Source organism: Ammodytes marinus (assembly GCF_949987685.1).
Source record: "Ammodytes marinus genome assembly, chromosome: 16".
In the NCBI taxonomy this organism is placed as follows: Eukaryota; Metazoa; Chordata; class Actinopteri; order Uranoscopiformes; family Ammodytidae; genus Ammodytes; species Ammodytes marinus.
Window position 1 is genome coordinate 26,076,881 of NC_137220.1, and position 16,034 is coordinate 26,092,914.

General features: G+C 40.2%; 1 protein-coding gene across 3 annotated transcripts in view; it reads right to left on the reverse strand.

Moving 5' to 3' along the window:
- The window catches only part of LOC307263208 (E3 ubiquitin-protein ligase rnf213-alpha-like), a 55,143-nt gene that overhangs the window by 32,440 nt on the left and 6,669 nt on the right, over positions 1 to 16,034 (reverse strand). For all 3 annotated transcript variants that reach the window (XR_013845272.1, XM_080044298.1, XM_080044299.1), the window contains exons 8-21: positions 14,309 to 14,508; positions 13,894 to 14,183; positions 13,546 to 13,802; positions 13,185 to 13,412; positions 12,887 to 13,079; positions 12,740 to 12,795; positions 3,941 to 4,112; positions 3,679 to 3,837; positions 3,488 to 3,586; positions 3,279 to 3,401; positions 2,875 to 3,058; positions 2,496 to 2,669; positions 2,211 to 2,363; positions 1,509 to 2,119 (exon numbers count right to left, since the gene is read on the reverse strand). Coding sequence is in view for 2 of the 3 variants with exons in the window: in XM_080044298.1 (XP_079900424.1) it covers positions 1,509 to 2,119; positions 2,211 to 2,363; positions 2,496 to 2,669; positions 2,875 to 3,058; positions 3,279 to 3,401; positions 3,488 to 3,586; positions 3,679 to 3,837; positions 3,941 to 4,112; positions 12,740 to 12,795; positions 12,887 to 13,079; positions 13,185 to 13,412; positions 13,546 to 13,802; positions 13,894 to 14,183; positions 14,309 to 14,508 (2,899 nt within the window). In the remaining variant the exon portion in view is untranslated. The remainder of the gene's footprint in view (positions 1 to 1,508; positions 2,120 to 2,210; positions 2,364 to 2,495; positions 2,670 to 2,874; positions 3,059 to 3,278; positions 3,402 to 3,487; positions 3,587 to 3,678; positions 3,838 to 3,940; positions 4,113 to 12,739; positions 12,796 to 12,886; positions 13,080 to 13,184; positions 13,413 to 13,545; positions 13,803 to 13,893; positions 14,184 to 14,308; positions 14,509 to 16,034) is intronic.

Here is a 16,034-nt window from a genome sequence, read left to right on the forward strand (position 1 = left end):
TGTTTGTTTTTTTTTTAGTTTTTTTTTTTTTAATAAATAATGCTTGTGCATGCATGTGCAAGCTCCCCGCGAAAATAACCCCCCCCCCCCCTGAAATCTTACTGGCCACCCCAGTGCCCCCCCCCCCCCCAGTTCAAATGTTATTTTTTATTTTCATTTTATTTTTTTAATTACATTTTTTTCCTTATATGTATCCTAGTTCAGAGATGATATGTATTTTTTTTTCTTTCTTAACTTTTTTTGATAGGTAGTTGCCAAGTTCATCACACAAACACTCCAATCCACTGATATGAGATCAGTTTGCAATTTTCAATTACTAAATTAATGGTAGGACTGTGGCCACTAGAACTGGTCTCTGGTCAGCAAAGGTCTTGAAAACAGCATAAGTGTGCTTGTGACATGCGTGCCACCCATGCATGTGTATAGGCACGTGTCCCAGCAGATTTTTGAAATCTGAATAAAAAAATGTAAGTTTGTAGTTAGCGAGTGTAACATGTTCTTAGCAAGGGCAGACTTTCATAAATAAAGGTTTATTTGTTTAGCAAGATATTTGGTCAAAAGCTAGTGGTCATCCATCCCTCTGTCCAGTTGTTAGGCATCTGGCTGCTAGCAAGTTATGTTGTCTTGCTAATTTTACTATTCATCTGAGCTGAAATAAATATTGACTTTTTCCTTTATTATCTTCGCGAGAATGCACCAGAATGCTTAGATTACATGTTAAAAACACAAAAAAATCTTCTGGGGGGGGATGCCCCCAGACCCCCCTTCAGGGGTTTAGTTTTCTGACAAACATTACAATGGATACTAACATGATTTGGGCATTTGGGATTATAAATCATCTTTGAATTGGTTGTACAGCATATCACATGCTATTCATTCAGGGGTGCGATGGCCACCCCACTCTAACTCTGTGGCCCACCTTGGCCACCCCCAGTCAAAATTTCCTGGAATCGCCACTGTGTGTACCCGTGTGTACCCGTGTGTACGATGTGGCTCTTTGCAGCAACACAGTAAAAAATGTGGCTCTTTGTCTCTGACTGGTTGGCCACCCCTGGCCTATACTAATAAAAGAACACCACCTTAACTATGTTTACAGTTTACATTTTTTTTTTAATAAAATGCAAACCTCAGTGAATCATTTGCTCGTTTCTCTGTCCTGAGATTCACACAGACTGAGCAATATTGTTTAAATGTTACAAATTGAGCTAATAAACTGAACTTCGATTTTTTTTTAAGTTGCTGCAGAAGTTATCTCAGCTAATTTTATAATCTAACATCTAATTTGATAATAAGGTGATTGTATGCAGAATGCTCATGTCATAAACTCAATCAGTGGTTTTGTACAGATAAATAAATAAATATTAGCAGGTTCTCAACAGAATTTCAATGTCTGTCCCCTAGGGGGGGCATCACAGAAAATAATTGAGAACCACTGGCCTAAAGAATGTTCACATAGTGTGACATATTTTTTGTGTGCAATATAGTCAGTTCAAAAGATGGCCACTTACAACTTCTGTGAGTGTCTCCAGAACCCTAAAGTCCCCCTGAAGACGAAGCGTCTCTTTGACCTTGGTGATGATTTGAGCCGAAGCTACAGCTAGATGAAGCTCATGATACTGCTCGATCTGTTGAACCCTGCTGTGGATCCACTTCTTGTCGGTCGATTTATCAACTTTGCACATAAGGTCAAGGTCCTTTGCAAGCTCTTCATAATTGCCCTTGTAAATGCTGAATAGCTGGTTGACCCTCTTAAGCGTTATTTGGCCACTCTTCAGGCAATTGTAGATGTCTTTGTAATCAGCATAGCATGGCTCGAAAATGTCTTCATGTATTATTTCTGGAGTTGCCTGAATTTCATGTTCATCAGGATTTTCGTCTTCCATTTCGGAAGTTGCCATGTTTTTGGCTTGTTTCTCCCAACACACTTTAAATATGTAACTGTCTCTGAAGGTGTACAGGACCTCCGCCATTTGTCGGATTTCTTCATCCAGACTGAAGTAGGTGACCACGCCAGCTATAGGAGAGGGCATTTGGTCCAACTGATGAACCTCCATGAATCTGTTCAGGGCCGTGATCTCAATGTTGACCTGTTGCTTCTCTTCCAGGTCAGCAACATCAACTATCATGGAAATTAAACATGCATATGTTAAATTTGCTGTAAGCGCATGATCAAACCAACCTTACTGCCTTTCATAACACGACCACCATACCTGTCATATGTTCCTCAAGTTTGCGGCTCATTGTTAAGAAGGTGTCCAAAAGCTCCTTCTCATGGTACACAGCATCCACTTCATCTTGTCTCCACTGTAACAGCCTCCTCATTTTGGCATAATCCTTGAATTGTGCATTCTCACAGAGGCAATCTGATAATATGAAATCCCCCCCACACATCACTTTAATATTTATATTATCATATGATCCAAGGCATATGGATCATAACAAGGTTCTGTGGTTAATTTTTGAGAAATCTTTCATTACAAGCAGATTGTTATTACCTATCTTTAGCAGATCTAAGAAGGTGCTTCCCCTCTCCAAAATGATTTTGAGTAGGCTGATATTAATTTTTCCATCTGCCAGTTGTCCATTCATGGCTGTGAATGATGATATTGCTATAGCAATTCTTTCCCTGGCATCTTCAGAGAGCTTCTCAATCAGATTTTCATCTGCACCTGCAATGACAGAAATTACATGTCAGTGTTTTGTCTAAAAGGATATCAAACATTGCAATGTTAAACAGAGGCCTGGTTTCCTACTGTTGGAAGATCTTTCCTTTGACAAATTAGAGGTCATGCCAGCATTTCTATCTGTTTTTTTACAATTATATTCTAACTCCCTACACTAGAGTGATTTAATGGTTATTATTTCCTGAGATACCGTATAGTTGGAAAATGTTCTTGGCAGCAGTCCAGGAGAGGAGGTGTTTCAGGACCACTTCTTCGTCTTTGTCATACTCTCCTTGACGGTCCCTTGGCCAGGATTTCTGGATGAGGGCCGAGATGAGTGTCCCAAACTTCCAGTTTATCTCGATCCTCTCAAATAGCTTTCCCTCCGACTTGCTCTGCATGTGTGGTATAAACAGACATGAACATTATTGTGCATCTTCAGACGCAGTGAATCAATTTTATACAAAACAATGTTCTCCTTCTAATGATAAAAAATGCTATTCACTTAATTTGGTCTATCAAATTGTTGTTATTCTTAAAATATGGCCAGGACTGTTTTAAATTATGCCATTCATTTAGCAAATATATGTACATTTTAAAGAGCAGTATTCATACCTGGCACAGAGATGTCACAGCCTCAAGTGCACACTTTTCAATACAACCAGCAACGTGTGGATGGGATTCACGGAACTTCTCTATCTTTTTGCAGTACAATTCAATTTGATTCAGAGCGGTTTCCTAAAATCAGAGAAACACATTAGATTGATCAATATTTTATTGTATAACCAAAACAGGGATCTGAAAAACGTAAATGTATCACATACCTTTTTGTACTTGCCCTCAAAATCCAATGTAAATGTCTGTCTCCATTTCTTTGTGCATTCTTCATCTTTGAAGTGGATGGAGATGATGTTGTTCCACATCTGTTAAAACACAACCAAAATAGGAACATTGTCCAGCCTTCTCTTCCACATACAAGTTTTTTAAGCAACCATAAATATAAGTAAATGCTCACTTCAATCTCTGGTGTGGTTTCAACTACATAAAGGGATGTCAGACCCGTGCTTAACAAACCCTGTCTGAAAGACCGACAGATCCAGTCTCTCATAAAGGCCATCGCCTGAGAGATTAAGTCTTCTGCATATTGCTTCTCCGTTTGCCCATCTCGAGTCTCCTAAAAGAGAATTATTAGGAAAGTATTTCATATTGGCAACACTTAATTTGGTCTGAAACATTAACAGCTTGCTTTATTTGATTAATACATTATGTTCAAATACCTGTTGCTGTTTACAGTTGACAAAGTCTGACACTGATGCAACCAGATGCATACAAGCTACAGGAATATCAGAGGAGCCCTTGACAGATGCCGGTCTAACTCCTTTGCAGAGCTTCTCCAACAGTTTCACTGCTGTTGCTAGGCACCCTCTTCTATACGCTTCAGTGAATTGACTATATAGAAAAAGAAAAGAATATTAAAGCACATTTGACAAACATGTAACCTTTCATGTAGAAATTCTGCTTCACGACCTGTACTACAAAATAGTCAGAAGAAAAAATGGAAGAACAAAATACACATCTCACAATGGGACCAGTCTGTAGAATTAAAATTGAACCAATACAGCAGAGGTGTCAAATTCATTTTCACAAAGGGCCACTCTACCAAATGAGAATTGCAGAAGTGCTAGACATGTACTTTACTGACATGCCTTCTTTTTACAGGATATCTACGAATATATTGTATACAACCTGCGTACAGGGGCATAGGCTAGGTTTCGTTTTAACATGTTGGGGGACAAATTCTAGTCTGGGGGTATGGGGGTGCTCCACCAGAAATTTTTGAGCGTCAAAAACATTTAATTTCCTACATTTTGGCGGATTTTTAGGCACACATTTTTTTGTCTTTTCTGCATCAATCTATGCTGGAAATGTTGAAAGGGGTCGGCTATCAGCAGCTAGCTAACGTTAGCTAGTTAGCTATATTATAACTTAGGGCAAAAGTTAGAAACCAGATAATGTTAGCATTCATCCTTAGACACTTGACACAGTCAATCATCAATATTAGCATGCTATTTAGCCACATAGATTGGCCTATTTACAGCCCTCAGAAAACTGACATATTTTCTTCGATGCAAGTTCATCAATTCATGGCTTAAAATCCTGAGCTGTGGAACATTCAGCAGACATTCCTAGCTGTAAACTACGTGAATGTCCTAACGGTCAGGAGCATGTGCCACGTGCGGATACAGCACAGGCTCTGCATGTAGGGGAGAACGGGGGAATGTGAGCCATCGGGTAATGTGAGACACCCCCTGTATCTAGGCAACGGGACACATTTTTGGTCATGTGAGCAGTGGCGTCTTTGCATTAGGGGCCGGTGGGTGCTGCCGGGCAGGGCAGGATTATAAGCTTAAAGGCCTACTTCACCGGTTTGAATATGAAGGTGTATTGAATTCTGAGATCCTATGTAGTATAAATGTGCAAAAAAAATTAAAATCGGTTCATCCTAGCCTGAGTAAAGGCAGAAAGAGTGTTTTTTTTAACCCTATATTTCTCTTTCTCGTGACATCACAGAAAGAGAAATATAGGGTTAAAATAAAACTTTCTTTGTAAATATTACTGTGATGTCACAGTAAAAGACATCACAGTAATATTTACAAAGAAAGTTTTATTTTAACCCTATATTTCTCTGTGATGTCACGAGAAAGAGAAATATAGGGTTAAAAAAAACACTCTTTCTGCCTTTTCTCAGGCTAGGATGAACCGATTTCAATTTTTTTTGCACATTTATAATACATAAGATCTCAGAATTCAATACACCTTCATATTCAAACCGGTGAAGTAGGCCTTTAAGTTTTTCTGTGTCAAAAATGTAATTGAGCACAAGTTAATAATAAATCAATTGTTAATAACTAGAAATGCAATTCCTTGAAGAAATTGCGGTGTGAATGCTGACGCGGCTGAAGCTGATGCTGTAGAAGCTGACGCTTCACTGCTGAATGTTGATGAAGAACGAAGGATGAATATATCTGAATCAACAAAAACCGTGTAAGCGTTCATGAGATAATGTTGTCACAAAAGGCAACGTCACAGTGACCTTGAAATTTGACCTTTGACCTCTAAACTCTTGTGATGTCATCTCTGAGTCATACTCAACATCTGTGCAAATTTTTAAGAAAATCCGGTGAAGACTAAAATGTTGTGTTGGAACGGGGATTCGAACCCCCAACCCTGTGTTCAGCTCAATCAGGATACTACCATGTAATGTCCTGAAGTAGCTGAACATGTAAAATGTGGAATGAAGTTTATCGGATGAAAAATTACTTGAGTTAACGCAATTTGAATCTTCTCCATCCGCTTAGAATGGGGCTGTGGCGTCATTTTGGGACCACAAAATTTCAAATAAATATACATATTTTCGGGGTCCTAGAGCACATTCCAGAGGAGGTAATTTCAAACTCCTGAAAAAGTTGAACATTTGGAAAGTTATTAGAGGAAAAGCATTCTCAAACTCTCGACTTAGGCAAATTTCACTTGTATTCTGGATGCATAATAAGAGATTGGACTCTTCTCCCATTCTGTGACCTACATTATCCTATGATGTCACAGACAGGTGCAGAGGCAGGTCTCCATAGCTGGTACTGTACACACACTTCTCTCCCAAAGAGGATCTCACACACAGGCGATTTCAAATGAACGCATAAGCCCAAACTGCTGCTTTTATCTCGCAAACCGTTTGTCTGACAGAAAAAATGATCATACCGTGAGAACCAGAAGATTCCAATTAATATTCAGTGTCAAATTTGTGTTTGTAATTTGAAAACTTTGGAATTCAGAGCAAGAAGCAAATGGTGTACACTTTGAATCTCCTCGTTGAAAGCAGTCTATTTTAATATTAGAGTCAATGAGGGAGGAGGCATCGTTCGGTGAGACTTTTTTCCGCTTAGAAGCTCACAGCTCCCAATATGTATGTCCATTTGGCTCCAAAGAAACATTTCTGCGACCGCAACAATAATATCTACAGTTAGAGACCAAAATCATCCACGAGGAGTTAGATTTTTTGTGAGTTGACGCAATCTTAAAAATGTCTGGTGTTCTTTTTTATTCCCTCTTCTCCACTCTGGCAGTTGATGTGCACACTCTAGAAATCACTCAAATTGATGTTACACGCGTCAAACATGGCTGATTAATTTGAAAACTATGCTTTTTTTTTTTAAAGGTTGAATTTTAACAATGAAAGACGAAAGATAGCTGAATATTTGGTCGAAGAAATGAACTTTGTAGGATGAATTATCAGTGAGCTGGAAGTGCTTGAAATCAGTGCAAAACGCTCTGGATGAGGATTTTTGGTGTAATAAACCTATAATTATCTCTGAAATTATGCATTTTATGAAAAAATTGTGAATTATGGAAACGTGTCGAGTTTCTACGATGAAGTATGAACGAGTAGGAGCATTCATAATTTTGCAAGAAATATTAATTTCATAAATGGTTTATTTTCTTTGAAGTTATGGAATTCCTGAAAATTCCATTCGTAGAATATTTATGTCTGAACTGTTCTGAACAGTTATATGTGACAATGAAGTGACAATGAAGTTTTTTTTGGATAAAGTATGAAGGAGGAGTAGGGATTTGAGATTTTGCATAATTTTGCATAAAACGTTGAAGAAGTATGAAATTATGAATTTTTTTGAAAATGTTGAAGGGGAGCAATAAAGTCCTTGAAGAGCTGAACATGTCGATATTTGAATCAGGTTTGAAGGTTGAAGTATGTTGAAGATATGGAACGCGTAGGAAACGGCGGAATAATAATAATAAAGAAATGATTTGAAGGCTGTAGGATATTAATCTGTAGGATATTAATTGGTGTGAATGCTGAAAGCATTCACACCAATTAATTAAATGTCCGCGGTTTTAATTTGATGAACGCAATTGTCTTACTTTTTGTAGTGTAGGCCTAGTAGCCTAGTTAGTTGTGTGTGAAATAGTTTGTTGCTCCGTCTCGTCTGTTCCGCTCGGTGGGGCCCAGCCGAGATGGCCCTGCTGCTGTGTAGCCGCGGACTGGGGAGCTGGTGCGCGAGCATGCGCATGCACAGTGCCGACTTTAGTTTCGGCAGTGGGGCCAGAAGTTTAGGACCCCAGACTGCTTCTCATTGGCTGATTTGTTGAAAGGGCGGGGTTTACGGCGGGAGCTGTTCAGATCTTGCTAGCTCGGCTAACGTAGTAATACAGTAATAACAAATTGACGTTTCATTCATTCATTAAATGATGATGAATCGCCCTGGCGATGCTTTCTATTGAAAGTGAACTCATCCACGGACTGTTGGATTTTAACAGCAAAGTCACCTACAGGTTTGTGCACATGAAGGACCGCAGAACGTCATTTCTGTTCAAGAAGTGATCCTCATTGGTGAGTCTAATTTGTAATTATTTTTATTCTAAGTGGAATTTATAATGTAGTTAAGCCTACATATTATTGTTTGAATTAGAATTTCTGTATGCGGAACTGGCGATACGTGTGTGTGTGTGGGGGGCACAACCTCACGTGGGCTCCCCGAGGGAGCAGTTCACCTGTCTGTGGTGGTGAAATGGCTCTTTGGCTGTGGTAGCCTATATTGTGAGTGGTGGCTTTGTATATTGATTGCTGTGATTTAATGAATCCATTATATAGGGTGTGCGCCGTTGTGTTTTTATTGTTGCCACGTTGTTGTTTCGATCTTGAGATTTTGATATTGTGAAATCTTGAACACTGCCTTTTGGTGATGCTATTGATATAATAGCCGAATATATGTCGTCAGATTCGCGTTTGAGTGATGGCATTATTCAGCTGCAATTTTGGTTCCCTCTGTCACTTGCTACTTTGCTTTTTGATGGCAGTAATATGTGGTATTTCTGGATTGCATTATAAGATTTTCCTGCATGGCCCCACCAGAGTTTCCAAACCAAAATCGCCACTGCATGTGAGATATATGTTTTCAAGCCCCTCTCATTTTCCCTTGGCCATGAAAGAGAGGACCTCATGGTGATGTTGTAACTATGTTTTTTTCACAAAATTTTATTTTTCGCATTTAAAAGTACATTTTCTTGCTGTCAACTTAATAGATTGTTATGCCAAAGCAAATTGATTCAGGTAGAAAAAGTTCCATCATACATGTTGATGAACTACCAACATATGAAACCATGTGATGATGATAACTGAAGATTAGCCTGATTTGCTGAGAGAGGTAGTTTTTTCTCAAATTGTGGCAGTGGGGTAAAGTGAGACAAATGCTGTGGGGTAAACTGAGACAGTGTCTGTACCCTCTTTTAATGAATCCATTATATTTGAGGTAGCAAAGAGACTAGTTTGAATAAGACAAAAGACAATGTGGGCTGGAGGTGGGGGTTGATGGTTGAAGGGGTGTCAGCAAGGGCATGGTTTGGCATTTTCTACCTTTATTTATATAGGAAAATCCCATTGAGACCGAAGACTCTTTTACAAGGGAGACCTGTTTTCCTTTCCCACGTTACCATTCACACACCGATAGCAGGCTAACTATCGACATTCACACAAGGCAAGGTGGGTGAAGTGTCTTGCCCAAGGACACAACAACTATGACACAAGTGGCAGGGCGGGGATCGAACCTCCAACCCTTTGATCATTGGCCGACCCGCTCTACCATCTGAGCCACTGTCGCCCCATGTAGGTACAGTATCTCACAAAAGTGAGTACACCCCTAACATTTCTTCAAATATTTCATTATATCTTTCCATGCGACAACACTGAATAAATGACACTTTGATACAATGTCAAGTAGTCAGTGTACAGCTTGTATAACAGTGTAAATTTACTGTCCCCTCAAAATAACTCGACACACAGCCATTAATGTCTAAACTGTTGGCAACAAAAGTGAGTACACCCCTAAGAAAAAAATTCCAAATTGGGCCCAAAGTGTCAATATTTTGTTTTGCCATCATTATGTTCTAGCACTGCCTTGACACTCTTGGGCATGTAGTTCATTAGAGCTTCACAGGTTGCAACTGGAACCCTCTTCTACCCATTCATGACGACATCAAGGAGCTGGTGGATATTAGAGTCCTTGCGCTCCTCCATCTCCCATTTGAGGATGCCCCAAAGATGCTCAATAGGGTTTAAGACTGGAGACATGCTTGACAACCTTTACCCTCAGCTTCTTTAGCAAGCCAGTGGTCGTTCGGAGGGGTGTTTGGGGTCGTTATCATGTTGCAGTACTGTCCTGCGGCCCAGTTTATAAAGGGAGGGGATCATGCTCTGCTTCAGTATGTCACAGTACATCAGGGGTGTCCAAACTACGGCCCGCGGGCCAACTGCGGCCCGCGGCCCGCTTTTTATTGGCCCGCGGCCGATTTTAAAGATATAATGTAATATGGCCCTTTGAAAAAAAAAAAAAAAAAAAAAAAAATTTTTTTTTTTTGCATTTCTTAGTTAACCCACTAGTGCAGGGGTGTCAAAACTGATTGATTGGCCCGTGGCACATTTTAAAAATATAATGTAATATGGTCCTTTTAATTTTTAAATAATTTAAATGCACTCATTATATTACAGAGAAATATGTCCCATAAAAGAAAAAGAGCACCAAGCCCATCCCAGAGGACCCTGCATAATATTTTATTTTAAATTAATATTATTATGGAAAATCCATGTGTCCTTCTCCAATAGCTTCTAATGCATCTGGCACAGTGTCTCCATTTTTTTTCATACAAAATTCTTCAGCTTTAGCCTCTTAATTTCCCTCTCAAAGTGCACCAGATTCATGTATTTCACTTTAAAAACTTAAAAAAAATCTCCCGGGGGGGCATACCCCCGGACTCCCCTTGGAGGGGCGGGATCTCGGCTGGCTACTATATTCACCCAGCTGGACATTGGACGCAAAAGCAGAAAACACTGGGTGTATCAATGGCATTTAACAAGAGGGGGAATGTATCTGTTTAATGTGCAAGTAAAGTGTTGCCGTGAAGAAGGATTACAATTTACGAAAACACTATGAAACTAAACATCAGAGCAGCTACATGTCCTGATAAATGTATTATTTTTGCAAAGTGGCCCGGCCCTTCGTAGATTTTTCTGTATGTGGCCCTCAGTGAAAAAAGTTTGGACACCCCTGCAGTACATGTTAGAATTCAATGAACTGTAGATCCCCAGTGCTGGCAGCACTCATGCAGCCCCAGACCATGACACTCCAACCAACCACCATGCTTGACTCTAGGCAAGACACACTTGTCTTTGTACTCCTCACCTGGTTACCGCTCCACACTCTTAACACCATCTGAACCAAATAAATGTATTTTGGTCTCATCAGACCACAGGACATGGTTGCAGTAATCCATGTCCGTAGTCTGTTTGTCTTCAGCAAACTTTTTGTGGGGTTTCTTGTGCATCATCTTTAGAATAGGTTTTCTTCTGGGATGACAGCCATGCAGACCAGTATGATGCAGAGTGTGGCGTATGGTCTGAGCACTGACAGGTTGACCCCCCACCCCTTCAAGCCCTTCAGCAATGCTGGCAGCACTCATACGTCTATTTTCCAAAGCCAACCTCTGTGTACGACGCTGACCACGTGCACTCAACCTTCGTAAACTGGGCCGCAGGGTGGTATTGCAACATGATAACGACCCCAAACACACCTCCAAGACGACCAGTGGCTTGCTAAAAAAGCTGAGGGTAAAGGTTATGGCCTGGCCAAGCCTGTCTCCAGACCTAAACCCTATTGAGCATCTTTGGGGCATCCTCAAACAGAAGGTGGAGGAGCGCAAGGTCTTTAATATCCACCAGCTCTGTGATGCTGTCATAAATGGGTGGAAGAGGGTTCCAGTTGCAACCTGTGAAGCTCTAATGAACTACATGCCCAAGAGGGTTAAGGCAGTGCTGGAAAATAATGGTGGCCACACAAAATATTTACACTTTGGGCCCAATTTGTACATTTTTTCTAAGGGGTGTACTCACTTTTGTTGCCAGCAGTTTAGACATTAATGGCTGTGTGTCGAGTTATTTTGAGGGGACAGTAAATTTACACTGTTATACAAGCTGTACACTGACTACTTTACATTGTATCAAAGTGTCATTTATTCAGTGTTGTCCAATGGAAAGATATAAAGAAAAATGTGAAGAAATGTGAGGGGTGTACTCACTTTTGTGAGATACTGTATGTGGGGGACAGGAGAGTGACCTTTATCACCAATATACTATAAGTAATATGTCTTTATTCAATGAATGATCCCAATAAAACAAATGCAGAAAAATATTAATCAAAGACTCAAAAGATGGAAAATGACAGCTTGGTCTAGTCCTGTGTTCTGAGTCCCAGGCTGTTCTAGCTGGTTCTGATTGTCCTTTGCTTTGACCCCCAGACACTAGCTGGCTCTAAGGGTCCTTTGTTCTGACCCCCAGACTGTGTTTTAATCTAACTGGTTCTATCTGTCATTTGAATGTTAATTATTGAATATGAATTATATGGTGTATTTGATCAGAGTTACTTTCAAGTGTTTAGAAAATGTTTCTCTTAATTGACCAAACCCCATGATTCTGTTACTCCTCCGACATGAGTTTTGGAATATTTGGTTTTCAATCTAGCTGTCAGGATTGTAACTGTTACAACATGTGTTGTTATGGTAGTTTCAGAGTGGAAAAAGTAAGTGGATCACTTTACCCCCTTGATTTCCCTGGTCTGTCTCAGTTTACCCCACAGCTGGGGTAAACTGAGACACAAGACAACTTTTTTAAAACAATCATATTTGCACTGCCCTTTGTCATGAATACATTCTGCTAATGCCCTTTTCTAGGAAACATCCCAAATTAATGGGAAATGTGTACATTTGACTGAAAAATCATTTTAGCTCCCTTAGAGGGAAGCAAATGTAAAAAGTGTCTCACATTACCCTGTTCTCCCCTATAAGATTTGTATTTTTTATTTTTTTTAAAGACCTAAATTGATATGCGGCCCGGATCAATGATTTGGCCTGCAGGCCTTGAATTTGACACATGTGCAATACAGTTTATGTCTGTCACCTCATACCTTTACTATTCAATTAAATATCCTGTAAAATGTATAAGAACAAATCACCTGTATTTTTCTTCAATGAGACGTCCTTGGATATGTGAGAGAATATCAGGTATGGTCTGTAAAAATGAAATCAGAGAACAGGACACATTTATTAAAACATAGTATAACCCCCAAATGTTTTATTTTCAACTGGTGTTCATATCTCACCTCAGCAGTACTGTAGCTAATCTCCAGCGGAGCCTTTGAGGTAAAAAGAAGAAGAATGTCCGATAGCTCAGTGTCAAGGTTGTCGATACACTCAATTAGACCATCAAGTGGCATCAAGAACAAGAAGGAACGCACTAAAACTGCATCCACTTCCATCAAATGACTGTGCTTTTTCAACAGATTCAGCATTGCCCTGAAAGTAAATAAACATATAGAGCAAAATCGCTTTATTTTCAAATAAATGGACAGGAAGATGCTTGTGTACGATGTACTATAGCAAAAGTAGGGGCACGCTTACTTCCTGTCTTGACTGTTTATGTAGGCTGTATGTAGGCTGTAGGAGGAACCCATTTCAATGTCTTGCAAACCTGCCCAAGGTTTACCATACTTGAGGTTTAGTGAGGTTGGTGCTTCAAAGGGCTTTATGGTGCCATTGAGAAGGTGGAGGAGCGGGAGAACCAGAATCCATCCATGCATTCTAGCTGTTTTCACAGTGTTCATGAGGTACACCAAAAATTCTGGAAGACTGCAAAAAAGACATGTTTATGAGTATCTTTGAACAGAAAAAGTCTTAGGTTACTCTTTCATCAGTAGATTGTGACTTATTTCAAATTATTTATATGAAAACACGATTATTCAAAGGATAAAAAGGTACCTACCGTTTAATAGGGACGTCCTGAGAAAATTCTTTCCAGTACTGGAGTAAGTCTTCTTTATTTTGTTTGGGTAAACACAGCACATTGCAGAGCTGATTGAGCTCACCGTTATCCAGTTTGAATTGATACTGTCTCCATACACAAAGCATGATAACACCCGCTTTCATTGGATCCTCAATGTAGAGCATCTTCTCTCCTCCTTCCTTGTGCAACTGAGGAATCACCCTTGCCAGCATGAATTCCTTCAGCATCTTCCTCACCTACATTTTTTACCAGAAACACAGAGAGACTAAGTTCAGTTGGCCATACCTGGATGCATCTAGATTTTGTACAAAATGATTGTGAACTTACGTCTTCTTCCCCATAGTTTAAGGAGTACCATTGTCTTTCTCTTTCTTCATACACAAAAGGATCCTTATACACCTGATAAAACTGATTCAGCTGCATCAGAAAACTTTTCAAATTAGCAGCAGTCCAGCTCCTGAGAAGATCAAATATGGTCTCAAGCATTACATTCCCGGCAATATTTCGGCCTTGAATCAGATCCTTCCTTTGTTCAGGCCAGATCTTATCCTTCAAGCGTTTGAGCATGTTTTTCGATGGCTGGGTACAGATAATGTCATCATACTGATGCCAATCCCCTTCACAAAAAAGATACAACATAAATGTTAGTGTCTAATGCAAATACATACAATTATAATAGTTATAGGTATTTAGAATGCAAGCAAATATAAATGCAATTGGAACAAGCCAAGGTTTCATTTACCATCTTCACTGAGGAGGCGGGGCTTCACAAACAAACATCTGTTGGTAGTGTGTTGTGTAGAATCCATTTTGTATATGAACTCATACTCATATTTATCCTTTTTATAGACAACATATTTGTATGGTATTGACACAGACTCAGCTTTACTTCTGACTGTCGTCATTCTGCCCTGGACCAGAAAACCATGTTCTCCAAGATCCCTGTGTGAGAAGGAAAAGAAATGAAGATGCCACGGCTATTCCTCTCTGCAATGTAACCCCGTGTTCAGGACCAGGCTGTAAGTATGCCCAATCCCAATGTCCCCCCAAAAGCATAAAGCCCTGAACCCTTTACCCCGGAATTCCACTGGCTGCGCGTGCGGTGTCCAAAAGGTTTGCTCCGTGCGCCCACGTCCGTCAATACCCACCGGCTCCGTTTTCAAAGCAGGCACGGCCAGCTCCGCTGAACAGCTGGAGTCGCGAGACCGAGGAGTTCCCGCGGTAATAAAAGTGACGGGCGATCGCTCTTGATAATATGACTCTCATATATGGTATAACAACAACGAACGCACGGAAGGTTATTGTTCCCATCCGAACGAGTAAAAGAACAGTGCTTGTATGTGTCTCTGTTTTGAGAATGTCACCTGCAGTGAACACTGAGTGTCTTATTTTGAAAATTAACCAGAGGTTTTATTGTTTTGTCGGTGCCTGTGTTCCCGTCTCTCTCGATGTGTTCTGTGCTAAATTGATGCAGTCAGCTCCGGCATCCAGCAAAAATAGAAGCAGTGCGTATTTCACCGGACAGCTGGAGCAGCAGCGGAGCAGAGAGACGGTGCAGCGGACGTGGTGGAAACTCAACCACTGACTAAAGTTAAAAATGACAGCTCCGCTGCCGTGCTGGAGCGGGAAAGGACCGGAGAGGCAGCCGGTGGAATTCGGCCTTAAGAGAGTTATTCTGGCATCATCCGTAGTGCCTGAGTGCAAGGGCTCAAAAAGGTCAAATGGGACAGAATTTTACGACACATCATGTTATCATTGGCGAAGCAAATACTTTTGGCATGGAAAACAAAACGTTGCCAAAGCAATTGAGCAATAAATAAATAAATAAAATAAAATGCAGAATAGCGTACTCATGGAAAGTGTGCATAAAGAGAACAGATAGAGCCCTATTGGACTTGATGATTTGACAGTGGGACAACGCTAAGCCCTCACAGACTTAGCGGGAAGGCGCCTCAAAGTCCATATGTCTGAAGGGGGGACATTGGGATGGGATAGAGCCACTCATCATGCTCCCTTAGTTTGTCCCAGCTTCCCCAAACTGATACTGCTGTCCTAAAGCACAGCTTTTTGTAGTAAAATTGCCATGAGGGCAATGGTCAGCATCAGTGGAGCAACATCTTTCTGACCATAGCCAGACCGCCTCATTATTTCCCTTGTTGGATTGTTCGGTACTATTAGAGAAGCTTTAGATCTGGCAAGTAAGGTTTTATATGTTGCCAACTTGCCACTACACTGGATAGACAGTACATACAGTGCTGTTTGAAAGTTTGTGAACCCCTTGAGCATTTTGGAATTTTATTGTGTTTAACCATTATTAATTCATTTTTATCAATACCAGTATTTTTTATATGAAATAACAAATGTTTGTTTATCAATTCAACATTTTCCTTTTCCAGAAATCAATTGTTAAAAGAGATTAAACAAATTATTTGACAACTGTTGTATCTGCAAAAGTGTGTGAACCCTGA